Source organism: Siniperca chuatsi, linkage group LG23 (assembly GCF_020085105.1).
Source record: "Siniperca chuatsi isolate FFG_IHB_CAS linkage group LG23, ASM2008510v1, whole genome shotgun sequence".
NCBI lineage: Eukaryota > Metazoa > Chordata > Actinopteri > Centrarchiformes > Sinipercidae > Siniperca > Siniperca chuatsi.
The window spans coordinates 8,967,577-8,988,352 of NC_058064.1; the positions used below are offsets into that span (position 1 = coordinate 8,967,577).

Here is a 20,776-nt window from a genome sequence, read left to right on the forward strand (position 1 = left end):
TCTTTAAGTTAATAGGCTAAATGGCAAGGTTGAATTTCTTTGATGTTCTTCCACCACAGTGTGTACACACAATTTCATTTGTCATTTGTTAAATGGCTGCCCAGAGCATGAGGCTTTTCTCATTGCAAAGCAGGGGAAGGAAATTTGCAATTTGCATTTATTATGAAAAAGCCGGAGCTAAAACACTGGCCGTGAATAGCCAACAGAGCTGCATTGTAATTCTCAGAGACTGCCATTTTGGAATGGGACACTGCATTCATTGACCCAGCAACTGGGTAAAGTAATTGAATGAGTAAAATAATAGTGTGTTCATATTATTTGCCGTACAGTCCCTTCTAATGTATTCTTAATACTATGATTAATGGACAATATCAGAGAGTGAGCAGTGCGTGTGTCTGTTCACTGTAAGCATGCCTGATTATTTCTGCCTATTATGTAAAATAATGAAATTCAATCTTGTATAAAGTCATTACAGCACTATTGTCATTGTAATGAGATTTGCCATCCAATTATTCCAATCATATTGGATCATGAATAACATGCCCCTCCCCCCATTCCTCTTATGGAGATCATGGCACCACTTGATCTGTATGTAATGCAGCCAGTGATAATGAACATATCAGAGCAGGCTCCAGCTGCTCACTCACCTCACTGTTGTCCATCCACTCGTGCTCCATTTGAAACTTTTCTGCTTGTGATGCCAGCCTCTGAGAGAAGAGGGAGGAGGAGAGAGGAATACAATATGTTAGACCATGTTTAATATTCTTGTCAAAACTTAGAATTTAAGATTTTTTTGGCTCTAAGGCTACATTAATGTCAACATCATGATAATAGCTTTGGCCCCGAGTTTTTGCATTAGCTGATTTAGGCATTTTAAAAGCCATCAGCAAGGCAGCTAGAGAAATCTCCATACCGGGGTGATCTAACAAATAAATGCAGTAGAAAATATGGATAATTAAATATCAGTTACATGTCAAGTCATGACATCTAACCCTATAGCACCTCAAAGAGGGTGCTGCTGATGCAGGAACAAGGGAAAATACCTGATTTCTTGTCAGCATCTGCAGGTATGAATTAGGACTAGCTGTGACACAATGTTGCGCTAAAATTAGACACCCAACTATTCCATCTTTTCCCAGATCTGGTCCTAATGACTAGGTTAATGGGTTTATAATGGGCCCAGTTTTTAATCTGTACCTGGTCCAGAAATGCACTGTACTATTAATTTCCCTTGGGAAATATCAAATCCAGCTCTTCCTGCTTATGTGTACGGCACTAAGGGTTTCAAGTCACACAGAAGGAGCAGGAATTTGATAGGTGCAAGGAATAAATTAATTTATGAAATGAGAGGAGGAGGGGATTGAAACAATGAATTATTGAATTAATTCTGCTGTGAAATCAAACAAGACAGTCGCAAGAATCACAGAGGTGGAACAAAGTCTGATTGTGATTTGCATTCTTGGATATTAGTTGTCGTGTTTGGGTGCAAAATCAACCCTTAAACACAACAACAACTGTGCATTTTTCTTTGTTGGCAATTTCAGAATCACTCATCCAAAAGCACTAAAAATCTTATACCACTTGGCTGCATTGTAGCCTCACAATAAGATAAAGTATACATAATTTATCTGATTAAATCATCAGAGAGACAACAGTCTGATGGTTGAGAAAAGAAGGGAAAAACCATCAGTCATCTATATAGACATCCAAACATCTAGTAGTCCATAAAAGCCTCTTGTTCCTACTCTGCTCCTTTTTTCTTTCTCAAAGAAAGCCCCCCTTACTCCTTAATCAATTGGCACTGAGACAACATTGTGATAATGAAAACCCCCTCCTGCAGATCTGGCTTCAGATGACTCGTTATGCCTGTATACCATGCCGTCCCATAATGTATCCCGGGGGCTGACACTCTTGTGGTCTGAAACACGGTAACCTCGACAGCCTCTCGGTTGTGTCTCATTAGGGGGGAAATTTAGCAGCAGCTGTCAGAGGTGGTGGGACCTCGCAGCTAGCAAAGGAGCAAACGTGAAATGGAACTATGTGTGTGTCTGCGTGGTTAAGGCAGGGGGAGAAAAGCGTCATTGCATTTTGAATATTTAACATCTTTGTATGTGTTAGTGTGCACCGCCAAGAATGCATTTGTCAATTAAAGGTGGGGTATGCGAGTCTAATCCAATACATGTCTTTTTGTCAAATTCAGTGAATATCTCTTCACAGTCCGCTAGCTGTCCGTTCAGTGTGTGTGGCTGAAAAAAAATCCAGTATTTGTACACAGCCCTGGCTCTGTAAATGGGAGCCACACAACACTATTCCAGCCATGTTTTGTGTGTCAGGTAACATTAAATGACTTGCCCACGAAGATTCAGCTGTCTAGTTTGCCAAGAAATGCTGTTGTTGTGATGTTAGCTATAGTAGCAGAAGAGTTGTGAGTATCGCTGTCTGAAGCTGGTGTGCTGGATGGGAAATGCCTCGTCCTAACCCCCGACCTAGCAAAGCAAACCCACAACCTAGCTAACATTAGTTATATTACTTGCTGTGTTGTTGTTTGCTCTATATCATGGTATTTGTCATGGTATTGGATCTCTCCAGAATTGCATAACCCTACCTTTAAGGGTAAAAAATAATTGGGCTATATTTAAATTACATTTCTTGTATATATCCTCCCAACTGGTCATCCACCCTCCTCCTTGTGAATCTCCATGCATCCACACAAGCGTTTTTTCGTTTTTTTGAGGAATATGGCTCTCATCAGGTTATGGTGGTCTTTTTACTGCACATTTACAAACACACAATGCCCTTGCAGATTTAGTTGCCAGTTGCCACTGGCTCCACAGCTGCATTGACTTAATGGAGCTTAGCTTTAATAGCTTTTCAGTCAGGTCATTATTGGTGCAAAGAATGATTGGGGTGTGTGTTTCAACCAGTCAATTTAATAAACTGCTTATCTCAAGTTAATTCAACTTAAAAATGTCTAGTTTTCATTTTCAGACCACTTGAGAAATTATAAACAAAGTTCCTTTGACTTGAAGTCTTTTGACTTGAAATGATTAATGATGAGAATGAATGTACTGCTGAGTTCACTCAACTCATTAAATTAAGTTTCTAAAGAAACATGAGCAGCATATTAGCGGACTTCCCAGCATGCACTGTTTGAGAGTTAAAACTCTCCAGAGAGAGCGCACATGTGGAGGTACACACATTCTCACAGGATAATGCCACTTTTCATTGGATCTCTTCTGACTTGCTATTCTTCTACAAATAAACTAACTAAAAGTATTCAATTCTTCCTCCCCTTTTCCTTCCTCTGTTTGGTCCGGGGAGGGATACACAGTCTGTGATCCATAATGCAAGGAAAAGAAGACTAAAGGGACTTGATGCCTCTTGAAAGGAATTAAACAAAAATGCTTGGTTGCTTTTCAAGAGAGAGAGAGAGACAACATGAAGACAGGCATGAAGATAAACGAAGAAAGGTTTCTTTTACTTTAATGAGCGCAAAATCATTGAGATGGGTGCAACAAAGTGTTTGACAATGATCAAGTCATTTCTTCACATACACAGTAACTATACCAAGAAATTCTGTTGCTAAAAATATACCTCTCTCTCTCTATATCTATCTATCTATCTATCTATCTATCTATCTATCTATCTATCTATCTATCTATATACATATATACCAGACAGAAACTAATGATTACACCAGAATGTATCACATAATGTGTGTGAGACACATAAACAGACGCATTATTCATTAAGTAATGTTTTATCGGTTTACTATTTATCTTAAAGTAGGCTAATTTATTTGCAGGTGGGACCTGCTGACCCTGTGTTTGACTCCTGTCAGCCAACAGTTTCAGCTGTCAGAACAGGCATTCATTAATGAGAATCTATACAGCAAATCAAGAGTGCAAAGAGTCAAAGGTCAGCAGCTGTATCAGTGTCTTCCACTTAGCTGCTCTTTCATGCTGAAACTGCAGTTTTGCAGCAGGGTTCTCGCCACAGCTTTAAATGGTGTCAGATTTATAGTGCTGCACCTAGAATTGCCACGTGAACACATATCAGATAATAAGTCAGAGAAACTGGGATGCAACACAAATTCACAAAGTTGCAAAGTATTCCAAATTCAGAAAAAATAATTTCAACCTATCCCAGCAAGTGCTGTAATTAATGAGAATAAAGAAGCACGACAAAAATATGGACTTGCTAATGAGCTGGCGTTAAATTTTATGATATCAGCAAGCTGCTATAGAATGACTAATGAGAGCATATTACTGAGTTACAGTACAGATAATGAAGATGATCTATGCCTGGTTCATGCTGAGAATAAACAGTCAGCCTGTGGTTTTAGTTCCTGTGTAGAGAACAGGGACACATCCAACGCTGGTGCCATCTATTTGTTTTGAGTTGCTGGTGGGGGCAAAACCTTTTGTTTCTTTATTGTCAAATGCACTTAACACGTGCAGTCATTGGGGTAGAAGAGACCTGTAATTGAATATGAGGTTTAATGCCCAGGTACTAAAAATATTAAGCATTAGAAAAAGACTAAGTAATACAGCCCAGTTTTCTCTGTTGTTTCTAACAATGAGAAAGTGGGAAAAATGTTTAACAAGCTGCAAGTGACCACTTCACAGCAGATCCCCCATAAATCCACTGCATGCACATGCATATAATGAGCATGTGTATGTGTGTGTTTGTCTTCTGTTTGGAGAAAATGATTCATGTCCACTGTAATGCCTTAAATCTCCTACTGATGTCACCAAAATTATATTTGCTACAAAAAACGGGATTACTGAGGAGCTTTTTTTCACATCAAATGTGTAAATAAACCAAAAGCAAGTATAAACCACATTACTATATAATAACATTGAGCCATGCCATTTATCAATGTAGAACAATGTTTTAAATATGAGGAACTGAGAAACAGACAGACGTTTGTGCTACAGCCTAAACATAAGAATATTAAAAAGAAAAAATGTGACAAATAATGTATAGTCCATGTGTGTATTTGTCTATAATACAAACACATGTACCCAGTGGAGACAAAGAAGTACCCTGATCTCTCTTGCTCTGTTCTCAGCACCAGCAACTGCTCTTGAACACAGCTTTTTGGATTTATAACCTTACCTACTTTTGGTGTTTTGTTGGAGGAATGATAGTTGCTGGCTTTCCAGTGATCGTTCACAGCTCTCACTAAGTTATGATGGAGGACAGACTTGTCTAATTTAGATGAGTCTTCATGTCTGAATGCAGGAGTATGTGTTTGAAGGGATGGAGAGAGGGAAGGCAGAAAGCAATGAGAAATAAGAGCGATTAACGTAAGTAAACTTTTTCACACACTCACTTTCTCACACACATACATGTACAGCACATAAATCTCCCTCAGCTGTTCCAAAAAGATCCTTTGATCTATTTGATTTAAAACATTGTGCTCTGCAACTCCTCTAATTTTTGTAAGCAACACACAGAGATGTACTGTGTAAACATGCACGCTTGCTTTTCTGACACACGTTCCTGGCAGTCTGATTAGAGCATCTAGTCCTGCCAGGACAGAAAACACAGGCGCGCGCGCGCACACACACACACACACACACACACACACACACACACACACCTGCAATCTCACTGATGTGTGGGGAGGCACAGGAGAGCAGAGGAAACATGAGCATCTGCTGTTGTGACTGGCAGCACTTTAGTCAGATCTATCCTGCTCTGCCTGTAGGGAGCCAGGAGGAGAGTGGTGAGAAAGAATGGGGGAGAGAGAGATACGTGTACTCACACACACACACACACACACACACACACACACACACTCAGGCGGACTGGCACAAGAAAGTAAAACAACTGTACAGTATAGTAAGTGCATGCAAGTTAACCCCATTTACTGCAGCCCTGGTCTTTTAGACAGGAAACAGCCCTCACCAACATACCAACTTCGAAGGAAGTGACTTGTTAGAGACTGGCACTTGTCTCGATATCCACTGCTGTGTGCTGGTTTGACAGCTCATTTCTCCTGCAGCAAACTCTTCCAGCCGGGCATTCTATCTGTGTGCCAGCTGGCTGCAAACAACTCCCAATTACAGCTGTAGCCGGCTGCAATATTGACATGGTGGCTCAGCACATGCACACACAACTATACCCACACACTGATTTACTGCATGTCATCATGTCTTGAAGTAATGTCACAATTTCTATCACCTTGGATTTGGCTTTTTATATCACTCTTTAGTCATCAGATGATGCTGCCTCCTTTAGCTCTGTGACAGAGCTGAGACAGTGTTTTGGCAACAATGTTTTGAGTGGATTTATTGTAAGCAATCATTTCACACCCCAATTTGTTTCAGTTTCACTGCTCATCACACCGAGCAGTTGTTGATATATCAAGCCGCCAAGAAAAAAAAATCTGAATTCTACAGACAAAAAAATTGTCTACTAAACAATGTCACTATCATTTTGCACACTGCACGAACATTTATTCTGTTGATAGCTGCTGCTGTCTATGCCTGAATGGGACTGAATATGACAGAGGCAGAGAGAGAGAGAGAGAGAGCAATAACGAGCGAGACACATCAAATGTACACTCCCTCTCTGTATGCATATACTGTACGTCTGATAAGTTTCATGTAGGAAAACAGAGATGACAAACACAAAGCTGGAGCCTTGGAGACACACAGAGAGTGCGACAGCTGGGCTGACAAAAGCAGCCAGACTCACACACATACACACACTCCAGGAAGTGGTGAATAATGAGTCACTGGTGGCCAAAATCAGACACACACACACACACACACACACACACACACACACACACACACACACACACACACACACACACACACTCCATCTCTATCTCACTGATTCAACATTTTCTGCAACATTATAGATATCAAATATTAATAGTTTCTGGTGAGAGGGACAGAAATATGTTTGCACGACATTGCATCACACCAAAAAAAAGATTCCTTAAAAATCCCTACGTTGCAAAGTCCATACTCTCCATATGTGTGAAACATGCATTGTACCAGCAGAACAAAATCACTCATTTCTATTTGGTTTACAGAAACATTTTTGTGAGCTGGTAAAATTTAACATATGCTTTGCAAAAGTTTTGTAGACTCGCCAAACCATCTCTTTTTAGCTTCTGTGCACTGCCCCCTTACTGCTAACTGTGTATACATTGTTGTCTAAGGTTACGGTTTTTAAATATGTTTCATACTCCTCTACTTCCTGCGTGCAAATGTAGAGCAGGAAAGCAGCCACTTTGGCTCAAAGCACAGCAGCGTGAGCTTTACAGTTGATATAGGAACTACGATCGAGAATCTATGATTGACACAGAGAGAGGTCAGCCATTTTGGTTTCTGGACATATTATATGTGATTATAGCAAGACAGCATTTTAAGTGGTCAGTATGAATACACTATTTTATGATCACTTCATGGTGTAGTATAAGTAACGTGTGATTTACACCTCATACCTGTGGGCACAATATATTTTTCTCAGGTGATTTAAAAAACGAAACGCATCAGACATTCATTCTCAAAGCAAATGTGCATGAACAGAAACACTTACTACAAATATGGTGTGTGTGTGTGTGTGTGTGTGCACATAAGAGATAAGATGTTTGTGCACTATATACAAGTATGTAGGTATAGGTATGAATACTTATGAATAATGTGTATAATTAACATAGTACTATTTAAAACGATATACTGCAGTGTTATATATATGTGCAGTATATGTAATATACACATACTATATAGTAATAATACAATGCTATAAAATATATATAATAGAAATGGAAGAGAATACCATGATATAACATAATAATATAACAATACAGTATTATTATATAACATAACATAATGCAATGTAAAATAAATGTATGGCAGAAGGTTGTGTGTTTAATCATACAGTATATTGGATTCTTGAGGGTGCTCAGTCCCTGTGTCCCTGAACATATATCAAACACACACTGAAAAACATTGAAAAAAATCTATTTGTATAGTTTATTTTTTCATTCTGTGAATGTGCCATAAATATTTCCCAATCCCGTAATTGATGATGAGCTCTAATTGTAACATAACATAGTGCCTTTCAATCTACCCCTTCCTTTTATTTGACTGTGACTGAAGGAGATAATATTTTAATGTCTCAAGACAACTCACAATATTAATCACTGAGATCCCTCCGCAACAAGCAAGTTACTCTGAGAGGCCCACTGTAGCCTGGGACACCATCAGCATAAATTACCTTGCAATAATAACTCCTTGGCATGTGACATGAGTAGAAAATTTATGTTGTTTATTCAGCAATTTTGAGATAATAAATTTCACAAGCATTTCAGTGCGAGATATTCTTGGAAAAGACGTTGTCTAAAGTGACAGCATAATGGACTCTCTTCAGGATGCCATCGGAAATAGAATATAAGTCATTATAGCATATGATCTTAGAGTACGAGTCGATGTGCACTCATGGGAAACTACAAAGAAAACTGTTTTCACTTTATTGTGCAACTTAATAAAATAACATGTGTGAGGAGCCTAATAAGCGCATGGGTGTGTGTATGTGTGTGTGTACTCTGTGATTAGGGTTTTAACAGCAGTGTCTAATGACTCACAGCATGTCATCCAGTGTTGGTTTAATAACGCACTTCGAGACACTGGAGATCAGTGACTCCTCTGTAATTACGCACCACTACATAACACAACGCTTAAAAGAGTTCTATTCAAGAGCTCACGCTTTTCCTCTCATCCTTCTTAGACAATTTAATGAACACATATGCTACTAGAGAGGCAATTTTGTGTTTAACGCAAGCATTTGGTAGATTAAGGTGAAGAAGGGTACTTGAATGAAAGTACTCTATGAAAGTGAATGAGAAGTGATTCATTTTGGGAGTGTGGAATCTGGTTATGATGCCCACGTTGCTTAGCGACCAGGGTGTCATGGTAACCTGCAGCATCCATGGTCCATGCACTTTGGAGAGCGAAAGCTCCCATGCAATGGTAACACAAGAGACCCGAAACATTTTGTTCATTATCTTCCCGTTGTAGCATAGGCCATCTTTCTTCTCGGCAATTAAGAGTTGCCTCAAATCTGCCTTTCTACGCCAATGCCAACAGCCCACTCACAATTAAGAAAATTTGGTTTCTTATCGATGGAGACCCACGCGCAAAACGCCAAGGTTGGACAACTGTTGTTTTTGTTTCCAAAATGGCCACCAATTGTGGCTCAGACTCTGGTGGGCAGCCAAAGCCTTTTTGGATCTGCTGCCAAAGCACTAATGCAATTTCCGGCCTGAAATAACCCTTACCAATCAATATTCAAATAGCACAGTCCTCAGCTGTCTGTTCTGTAGTCCTACATTGTTTCTTCCCCTTATGCTCTTTCTTTCTCTCTTGGGTGGTCACTTTCTTTTTCTTTGACTTTCCTTAAAAAAAAGTCTCTGGAAATAAAGAACATCGCTCTCTATTATTCCTTATTCTTCCTTTTATTCTCTTTGATTTTAATCACATCTTCTCTGCAGGTCAGTCCGCTCTCTTCTGCTCAGGCGGTCTGTCTGGCGGAGGTCTTGGCAGGCCACCATGTCCCCCTAAGATGGTGCTTTTGTCAACAAGCATCCCTCAAGGTGGGTACAAAGCATCAGAAGGAGTTTCTTGAAGGCACTCACACAGAATAACCTTCCCCTTGTCCCAACAAGTCAGTCCTCTCTCTCCAGTTTTAGGCCATCTTGAGACCAGCCATCAGCAAGTGTAATCCTCCTTGGCTTTTTAATGTCAAAAGTAAAAACTGTAAGGATTTTACATTTGGAAGGACGTACAAAGGATGTGTCTCTACTTTTGCTGTCATTTTATATTGAAACAACTGCAGTAACATTTCAGATGTAAAGTAAATGAAACATTTGTAGTTACCTTCAGTGAACTTCACGTATCAAGATCAGTAATGAAAGTCACAAACATCACAAAACTAAAGGGCGTACAGGAAGAACTGAAGTAAGAAGTTGTTTTCACAGAAATACAGATTTATCAGCATAAAGATTTCAGTCCTTGTTGACACCTATTGTTACCATAGTAACAGCAAGTGTGGTTTAATTCTACAAACACTCCTTGAACAGCTACTTTGTAGCTACTTTTATGTGGAATTATTCTAAGATGACTCATGATTCATGTCATTATTTTCTTGTCCAACTGGCTCATTCGATGCGCTGTGAAAAACATCTTAAACTAAGACACAAAAGTTTGAATTTAGATTATATTTCGATCCCAATGTTTTAAATACCAATGTAGTGATCAGCCTGATACTGTGGCATTCTGCTTTGTAACCATTACAAAGTATTCCTCCGTTATATAATAAATGAACCTGGAGATCTCTGCCGGTGTCCCTGTAGGAAGAGAAATCCACTGGGGGAAGTTAACTTCAGGTCCCATCAAAGAGTATTGGTTAAGAGGAATGATTCAATAATTGATGAGAACAGAGTCAGAGGAGTCGGAAGTGGCCTGGATATCAGAGAGAGGCGATCTATGGTCAAGCCAGATTAAAAAAAAAAGCTCAGGTCAATGTAATGAACAAATGGACTGAAGGTGTCTGAGTGTGTGTGCTATCTGTGTGATGTGTGAGTTCATTCACAATTAATCAACAGGCTACACCTACATGTATACTGTAGTTCACAGTTATCAAATACATGTAATAGTGTAAAGCTCATGATGGATGTAATGATGGTGGCAATTGGAGCATAGTACAGTGGAGGAGCATCTAAGTCACAGACACACAAAGAGACAGAAACTAAGAGTAAGTTGAGGTAAACGATGCAGCAGTGTGGTGAGGCTGATCATTCATCGTTCAGTTTCTTTGATTAAGTCAGTCAACTAAATCAGAGAAAACTATTGGTGATGCACCTTGCAACACTGGGTCCTTTTTGTTGTGTAGTGATGTATTTTGACATGTTGAGGTACTGGCAGCACAGCTACAATTTTTAAAAATTCAGTGAGATACATTAGGAACTGGTCAACGGCCAAATCACTATGGCCCCATTTACACTACCCCCACAGATTTACATGCGTTTTTTTCTTATCCGGATAGGATATCCAGATACAAATTGCTTGTCAACGTCGGGTGTAAATGGGGTCTTTTGTGTAAGATAAGGGCTCCAGCACAAGTAGATGTGACCCACTAATTTTTGCAATTTAGGTGACCAGGCAGAAAACAGGCTGAAGCAAGATGAATAATCTATTAGTAGGAGGATAGTACCCATAGCTGGAATTAGGGTGGGGTGGGAGTCTTCTCTGAGGAGAAAAACTGTTACTAACTTAGATAGAGAAAACCATATGCACACTTGTAGCGTCACACAAAACACACTTTTAATGTAGCGTAAGAACAGATGTTTCAAAGTCTTCCTCAAAGAAAACAGTTTTTCCTCAGAGATTTGAAAATATCCTTTCATGGGCAAACAATGTGCCGTTTTAAATTGAATTCATGAGTCAGGAAATGCCAAGTTTCCTGTCTGCGCACAAGGATGAGAAATTACTTTTATTTTAGTGCAATTAGATACCAACTTCAGCAACTTATAATACAATAAAATATCTGTTTTTCTGTTGTTTCTCAATGTTGCTGGAATGATTAATAAGGTTCCATAAATTTAGATATATCCAGGTATGTTTACATGTACACAATAATACCTTTATTACGAATAAGAGAGGAGAGGGAGACGATAGGCAGGACAGTGAGAGGGGATCAAATTTAACATGTAAATGTAACATTTCCTTACTTTCAGAAGAATTTATCTTCCATATTTAAACTGTGCCACACACGCACATGCGCACGCGTGCACACACACACACACACCCAAAAGGGAAGAAATAAGAAAGGACAGAAAGGGAGAAAAGAGAAACACAGGGCCAGGCAAAAATGGGAATATGGGAATGAAGAGTGACAGAGAATTGGGGTGAAGTTATGGCAAAGGAAGTTACGAAGCAGTTATGAGCAATGAGGATGGAAGGACAGGGTTGGAGGGAGGAATGAAAGAAAAACGATGCAGAACAGGAGAAATAAAATACCATATGTGACAAGAATGTAGAACCAGAGGAAAGAGGGGATTTAAGGGATGTGAACAAAAGCCCAAAAAGGCTAAAAAGGTAGGAAAGGTGATTGCACTTGCGTGTGTGAGCATACAGATCTCCAGTTTGTGTAGCCTGTGTGTCTTTAAAGGTTCAGCAACTGTAATCTCCAGAGTTGTATGAGCAGTGAAACTAAGCTACAACAGCAGCCGCCTAAAGAATCTGACTCATCTTCTGAAAGTATCAAACTGATCTGGAAGACAACTCTCAGTCTGGCACACACACACACACACACACACACACACACACACACACGATCGATATCTCCTTAAAAAAACTAAAATAATCAGCTACAGTACATTGCAGATGACAACAAGACTTTCAGGGGTTTTGTCTGAGGTAAAAAGTTTTGCAGTTCTCTCAGCACTGCGGTGGTTTGTTTCCTGTTGGGAATTCCAGTTTCACTTGACATCCTTTTAAGGATAACGCATACTGAATGCAGAATATTGTGGTGCAACATGAAAGAGGCAAATTCTTTGATCACCCATGAGTGGCTTGGAAACAAAATTATTTCCCCAGTCAGATCACCAACACTTTGGGAACATTAACTTCAAGTGGTTGAAACAGACGGGTGAGGATTGATGTTCCGAACACTGAATAAAAGAAAGAGAGAGCAAGCTATACATTTGCAGCCTTTTAATGCTGTTACATGAAAACTGAAAAAAGAAGGAAGACAGCAGATCGTATAAGAACTATCTACGAAATTGTACCACACCCCATACTTATCACATAGAACTAAACAGCAAAAAAGTCCTTTTAGACGTTGGCTACTAGTGCAGACTCAAACTCAACAACAGTAGAACTCTATCTTATTAATTTTCATGCATGAATCTGTTAAAAATGGGAAGAGGTTGTTGAAGCATGTATGTGGCAGGGCGGCTGCAGTGACGCTAGTGTGCACTTTTTCTACAGTTACAGTTGGCATTGCTAAAACCTTGCATTTAACAGCTGAAAGACAGTCTTGGGAGGTGTGATTATTGTCTTGTACACAACCATAGACAGAGTTAGACCCACTGTGAGTATAATAATAAACATCTGTGCCATACATTTTCTGCTTTGACAAAAAATCTGTCTCCTTCTAAGTAGCCATTTGAGAGATTGCATGTCAAGGGAGCACCGCGGTCAAACACAGCAATTGAATTGAGGTGACAGGATGGGCAGATGTCAGATTGACAGACAGCAAATCCAAGCGGGCCCCTGATTAAATTAATGACAGCAGCCATCATTCTAATGGGATTGTGTTCCTTGACAATTGCTGGCAAACACACATACACCCAGACACACATGCACACAAACAAATAAACACTTGCATAGCCAGAGGAGACAAGTTGGCCTATAGTGTAAAGAGACATGCCACCAGTCAGAGAGGCGGTGTCTATCTGGCTTATTTCAAGCACAACACAGCTTGAACTGTACAGCTGCAGGGGGTGGAAATACAGACAAATTCAGTGTGTTTTAAAGCGCTCAGGCATGATGTCTTACAGTATTCATCCAAAATTTAACATTTTGTTTTGTGGTGTGATTTTCTAATTTCTGTAGATAAACAGATCATGTGACATCATAAAGAGATCAAAAGCAGCCTCTATAGTTTATAATGCACACTGGTTGCATTTTGACCAAAGGGTGTGATCGACTGGAGAAATTGGTGTCACTACCTACTGTGTAGAATGGTTGAAATGTGTTCGGGGAAATGCAGGACAATTCATTATACCAAATAAATGACATTGGAAAAACTAGTATGTGCTTTTAGGTGTAAATAACATGATAATCTGACCACAGGTCCATGACCCTGCTGCTGACCAGGCTTTACACAGGCCAACACACTGTTTGGCCATGATATGAAAAGTGAACAGGGTTAATAGGGTTACCACAATATGTCAGTATGAGATGATTATGAATGATGGATTTCCAGAAGGATACCCAGCTTGGTTAAAACAATGTTGTCCAAAGTTTTCCTCCTATATACTACTTGTCCAGTATTGCTACAATTAACTGGGAAACCATGATGCTCCCAAACTCAATATTAAGTCTTCCAGCTTTGGCTTTTCATTTGGATTTACCATGTTAGTAATGCTAACACATCATGTATAAGCCCTACAACTCTAAAATCCTACTATTTTCACCAGGACAACAATAAAGCTACACCAAATGTCATTTCCTGGCATGCACATGATGTGAAAAAGAGCTGCTTGCACCTGCTTGTGCCTCGTCCTTCTCATGAGTGAGAGACAGAGAGAGAAATGGAGAGCACCAGGAATGAATGATTGTATGAAAACTGATGAATATTAGTTTATCCCAGAGATTAATGCAAGTTCACGCCAGAGGGGCGAATTATTCTGTCCTGAGAATTAAAAGTAAAATCAAAAAGTATTTAACATAAAAATGCTAAATAACTGCAATAGGATTTTTTTTTTTTTTTTTATATATCGTGCAGCCCTATGTTGCAGTGTACTTATTATTTTGTTATTTTCATTCTTTAAAAGTCACCAAAATGCAGGAAACAAAATCTCTGAAACTCAAATTTTCCTCGGGGAGGACCACCAGACACCCACTTTGGTTTCAAAATCCTCCCTATTTTGGGGGTCTAAAGGTTGGCAAGTATGGGAAAGGGTCTACTGGCAACTATTTCTTAGGTGGCTGAGATAATGCCATGTTTCTGCTGCTTCTACGCCAAAGAGTTTACTGTTATTCAAATGTTTATTCCTGCAGTGTTCAGATGGATTTCATGATACAGATCACAATACCAGTGTATTATTACATATCTACAGTAGAGAGGCAAGTTCAGGGAAAATGGGTCTATCAAAAATGCCATTAGCAGCATCTAATCACAAAATAACTAGAATTCAATGTAACAGTATCTGGACGTGAAAACTTTTTTATGTACCACAGCACATAGCAATCATGTGTGAACAAGAAGAGAGTGCTGCCTGTTGAATGGTGTACTAGGAGGCCAAGATCCTAATGGAAGGGAGGTCTGTAATATGCTTCTAGTCTTTTGTATGCTGCCTCATTGGACGTGTAGCTTAGTGCACTCATGGACTTCCTACCACTCTCCCTCTACTCATCTCTCTCTCTCTCTCACTCCAGCAGAAAGCTATAACCTCTCACACAATCGCTCTCTTGCATGATCATTTCATGCTGTGTGTAATCAGCCATACCAAATGGAACAAGGAATAGACAGAGAACAGAGGGAGGGATGAAAGAAAGAGAAGGAAGAGATGATGACAGGAAACAAAAAAAAGGATGCTGAAGATGGTAAGTCAAAGGGAGGTACTCTTTACCACACAGATTGAAACCAGTGCAGAGAAATATTAGATTAGTGTAAGTCAGGTCAAGAACATTGCAGATGCTGCAGCTGTCCTTTTGCTACTCCCATTTCAATTCATGATTCAGCTAAGTGGACACAGTAACTATTTATGGTCCCTTATATAAATTGATCGCCATAAAGATAGCTCAACTCCACTTCATTATACAGAACACCATTTACAGTACCTACCATGCCACCATGGGCCATCTCGATTCGATTCTAATGCAGTGACAAGTAAACATACTTTTTGAGAGGAACAAAGAAAATCAGCATATGGTGTTTAACAAAAAACAATACAAAAAACTGTTTATATATCATACCTGCCTCCCTCGCTGTTTTCACACTTCCAGCAAAGAGCTAAACAACTGTCGTTAACTCGTGCAGGTGAAATACACAGCAGATGGTGTTGATAAAATGGAAGAACAGAGCCTCTAGTTTAACATCTCTATTCCGCTGCCATCAATTCACTAAGGAGTCGTGTTTCTCTCCCAAGGTGCGACACAACAACACCAAAAACTAATTGTCCCTCATCCCCTGGCAATTATTGGAATATAAGGAAAACAAAATGATTGGCTGGATTGATGGGGTAATCAATGAGAATGTAACTATGGCAACAAGCTGTCTGGCTTTAATTGGATATTTCTGGCTCTCTGAGCTAGATTGATCGAGACTGGGAGCGCTCAGAGATCCTAATTTCATCCAACAGTTGTTGAGGTATTTCACTTGAAAACCACAAATGTGAACCTTATGATGGTGCTAGAGGAATAGTCAGGGGTTCTTTAAAGTCATTAGGATAAATCTTCTGGGAACCATGAATGTCTGCACAAAATCTTGTGCCAATCCATCTAGTAGATGTTTCACCAGATAAGTGAAATGTTTGACCTGCAGCTGGCGATAGATGAAAAGTAAGGGGGTCACTAAAGTCACTAGGATTCATCATCTGGGCACCATGAATGTCTGTATAAAATTTCCTGGCAATACATTTAATAGTTGGTGAGATAGCATTTGGCTTGTATTGTAGCCTTCATAGCATCTTCCTTTTGTTTGGTTCAGACAAATGACCCATAAAGGCAGCTGGTATGGTTTAGGTATGAGGTGATCACAGCAAAGATGAAGGATACCTGAAAATTGAAACTAAACAGAGTCATCTGTAACATCTTTTTTTCAAAACAGCAAAGTGATATAACACTATAGACAATAAAAGTTTATCATTTTTTGGGTGTAGCAACCCTGACTAGTAACTTTGAATTAAGTCATCTAGCTGGAGGATGTCTGCTTGTATTGGATCAGTGCATGGCCTGAAGCAGCGTCTATGTTCCAGTGTCTGTCCAGACATGAAATGAGGAGAAGCAGACTGTTTCTGTGTGTTTCCTTGGGCTCTGGGCACTGTGCTAGGAGAGACGCTGGACTTGATCTCACAAACAGACTATAATTAGCATTTTATGTTTCTATCTCAAACTAAAATTAATAGCTTTTAATGGTCAAGTTGATAACAAAGAAGACGCAATAAACAAACTCCTTCTCTCCCCCCAGAAGCAAGGTTGCCTCAAGATAATTAGGACATCACACTCACCTTTAGGGCATAGGAGCGGTTAGCCAGCAGTCCCTCTATATTCCCAGCAGCTGTCGCCACCAGTTCCCTTGCATTGTTGGACTCCACAGTGAAGTGAGAGTTGTGTTTATGATATATCTAAGACAATCATAGGAGAAGAGCAGGGGTCAGAGGAGAGCAGATCAAACCCATATCAGTATAATAAGTAACCAAGCATTCAGACTGAAAACATCCCTGCATTAAAGGCAACAAGCCATGTTGGTGTGTGTGTGTGTGTGTGTGTTGGGGGGGATCTAGAAAATGATTACGGCGACACCGTTGAATTACTCCATTTATGGTGTAAAGTTTTCTACAAGGAATGTACGCTTACACATTTAAAAATTATTTTTATGCATTTTACGCCTTTATTAAAAAACCGAGAGATGACAGGAAATGAGGGGAGACAGAGATGGGGAATGACATGAAACAAAGGTCACAGGCCAGACACCAATCGGGAATGTCAGTTAATGGTCGGCGCCTTAACCCCTAGACCACCAGGGAACCCTATGCAATTACTTTGATTGGCCCATGCAGTGGTTGCCTTGTGTTGCATCAAAAGTTGAGCCAGATTAAACTTTTTTCGCCAGTTGACCCAGCATTTTTTGCTGGTGCCCTCTCAGCACCCACATTGTGTCTTCGCAGCAGTCCAGTTCAAAAGAATGAGGGGGCTGCATGATGATGGTAGGTGGGAGGGGAAAGGTGAAATGGTCGAATAGGTTTTCACAGGAAAGGAAGAGGGTGTGGTAACATGCCTGATGCTTACAAATCTCCATCCCTAAAATAATGATTTAGTTGGCTTTACATGGCCAACATTTTCACATAAAGTTCAGAAAAAAAAACATGTAGAGCAAAATTATGAGTGGCATGGTGATGATCACAGGAGAACCACTATGTCATCAAATACAAATGTACTGTATAGATGTGATCAGTTCTCATAAGGATCTCCCTCAAGTTTTCTCAGTCTTAAGATATTTTCTAGCCACAGATGTATCTGAGGCTGAGAATGTTACTCTGCATCAGTGGCCGCCTTCTATACTTCATCAGACCTCACTGACCAAAGCACAGTGATTTAAAAAAGGAATCTACATGTCCACTGATTAAACTGCAATGTCAGGTTATATAACAAGACTATTTACTGTGCTATGGAATATGCTCCAGCAAAAGGAATAAAAGACACAAATGCCAAACAGCCAATTATTTAGCAGCCTAGAGGATTTCATTGTCCGACATTCAAACCAACTGAGCCACGTGCATGTAGTCGTCTTCATCCTCCAGGCATCCGAAGGATTTTGCTTTAGTGCAAGAGCAATATTAAAGAGTGATACTACTGCATTTATGTTATGACAAAGTATCCAGGACAATTTCCTTGGAATTTCTATATTTAATCTGTATGTTATAATGTAGATTTGGGGAATCTTAGTTAAAAACTAATACCATTCCCAGTGACAAAAAGGTACAACTGTGTGCATAAAAGTCCACAAATTGTGGCTACCATTAACAATATTTGAAGGCATTCCAGATGTAATTTACAGGATGAACTGTACAAGCAATCTGGATAATTTCGGCACATGTATTATTAACTTGCAAGCTGTATAACACTCCCTTTCAAATTCTGCATGCTGTGTATAGTACATTTGGTTTAAACAACAGCGTTCCCAAAAGCATTAGGTTGTTTTACAGCAACAGGATTAATTCTCATTTCTTGTGTCGAGTGGTGCCACCACATCAAATGGAAAACATGTTTTGTAATGATTTCAGTGATGCTTTAAAGCTGACTGCTTTCATTTTTGATGGGAGCGGGGAGCAAAAGTGCCAGATGCATTATGTCAATCAATGTGGATCTACAAAGCTTCTTCTCCTTTGTCAGATGTGGGATTGTGTGTGGGTGTGTGAGTGTGTGTAGAAGGACTATGGCCTTCACAGTATAGTCGTGACGATGATCTTATCTGAGCGTGTACATTGGGCTGGCAGAATGAAATGATGCAGCGTTATGTCTAATGAGAAGCTACTATATATAGACTAGTGATATGAGTGACAGCTGAGGTCGTGCAAGGAGACTTAATGAGAGTAAGAAAAGTAAGTGACAGAAAGTACACATGATAATTTTTGTCAATACTGAATCTGCATACAGGGTTTTATTTAAAGTCAAACTGAAATAAAAATTCAGTTAGTTAAGAAATCAGTTTATATTCATGGTGTTTATTTTTTGACTTGTGTACTAATTTGGTCCATATTGTAATTACCAAAAAGTCTCCAGTCTTCTGACTGACAATGTTGATACAGGTAAATTGATTGAATATGTGGGGGCACTAAAAATAGTTTGATACATCACTTAAATTCCAACAGGCGTAAGGACAGTTAACTAGCTTAGGGGCCAATGTTAGCCGCTGTTAAGTCCCATCTGTGTGTGTGTTTGAGCACTCCCTACTGTACATTACTCTGTGTTGTGATTCAGAGCCCGGGGTAACATACTAGGGCTGAGGTTACAGAACTCCCCATTGCTGTGAGTGTTGACAGTTTGGTCATTTTCCTTCACCACAACTGGACCCATGAAAGAGAGACAGCTAACACTAGCTACATCCCCTCCTTTCTATGTGGGAATAATACAGAAGTGATTGTACAGGAGCTTGACAGTGGCACAGGTGTTTAAATAAAACGAACGAAAAGTAATATCTAGTGGGAATCAGTGCTAACATTAGCATGCTAGGCCAACTACCTTTCACTTTGAGTAGAGGATAGTTAGCCTTGCTTGCTTTCTGAGTGGAATACAATCTTAACAGCACGATGGTACATACCCACGCTAACTGAGCTAGTTGAAAAAGCAGGGGAAAGCGCCTTGTATCAATGTTCATAAGCTATACAGGACTACTACGGCACGTCTCCCAGCAATGCTGGCCCTTGAATGTCAGTCAACTGCTGCTATCGAAAATGCCCACCAGCTGTGGTATCATTATAGTTGATGTCTCCTTACACACAAAGTGAGGAAAATTAAAATTTCAGTTGAACTTGTAATGGTTATAAATTAGACTTTTTAGAGAAAATAGTCTAAAAATGTATGTATACAACCAATTGGAGCAGTTACAGTCAGTGTGTGTGTGTGTGTGTGTGTGTGTGTGTGTGTGTGTGTGTGTGTGAGAGAGACAGAAAGTCATGCTTACCTGTATTAGGTTCTGCATACCACTGGCTGTGTCTGTTAATGTGATCAACTCTTTTTGCATCTGGTCCACCCATTCCTTTATTCTAAGAACACAAAAAACAATCAATTAGCCAACCAATCCTCATTAATGGAAAGCTTCTGATTAGCCTGGACTGTCTGGATCCGTTTTGTTGAGCTGCTCCAATCTCATTCAGTTTGAATAGAGCCCACAAGATCACATGACCTAAGCTGAGCTTTACTGCTTACTATCACAATATGCTAAAAAAGCTTTATAGATTCAGGGAGAGGAAGCATGAAATAATAATGTTTAGCCAAGTGAATACGTTGCTCTACTCCACATGAGCTGTGCATTAATGCAAGAGCTATTCATAGTTGTCAGCGTGAGAGTGTCACATCCTCGGGGGTGAGATGCTGGTTAATGTATTCTTCTGATGAGAAAGAGGACAGAAAGGGAAAGAGACAGAAAAGAGACAAACATGCCTTTATTAGAGTTTAGACTTTGTTTTATATGACTTTAACACACTTTAGTAAGATCAGAACATGTCTGAGATTTCTTTACTCAAATAAAAAGGTATCTTATTCAGCATCAGTACAACCAGTAATATTCTAGGACCCCT

At 39.6% G+C, this 20,776-nt stretch overlaps 1 protein-coding gene across 7 annotated transcripts in view; it reads right to left on the reverse strand.

Annotated features, from left to right (window-relative positions):
* The window catches only part of LOC122871350 (voltage-dependent calcium channel subunit alpha-2/delta-1-like), a 91,489-nt gene that overhangs the window by 52,656 nt on the left and 18,057 nt on the right, over positions 1-20,776 (reverse strand). For all 7 annotated transcript variants that reach the window (XM_044186361.1, XM_044186359.1, XM_044186358.1 and 4 more), the window contains exons 2-4: positions 20,161-20,242; positions 16,985-17,101; positions 648-707 (exon numbers count right to left, since the gene is read on the reverse strand). In XM_044186361.1, the coding sequence (XP_044042296.1) occupies positions 648-707; positions 16,985-17,101; positions 20,161-20,220 (237 nt within the window). In that variant the 5' untranslated portion in view covers positions 20,221-20,242. The remainder of the gene's footprint in view (positions 1-647; positions 708-16,984; positions 17,102-20,160; positions 20,243-20,776) is intronic.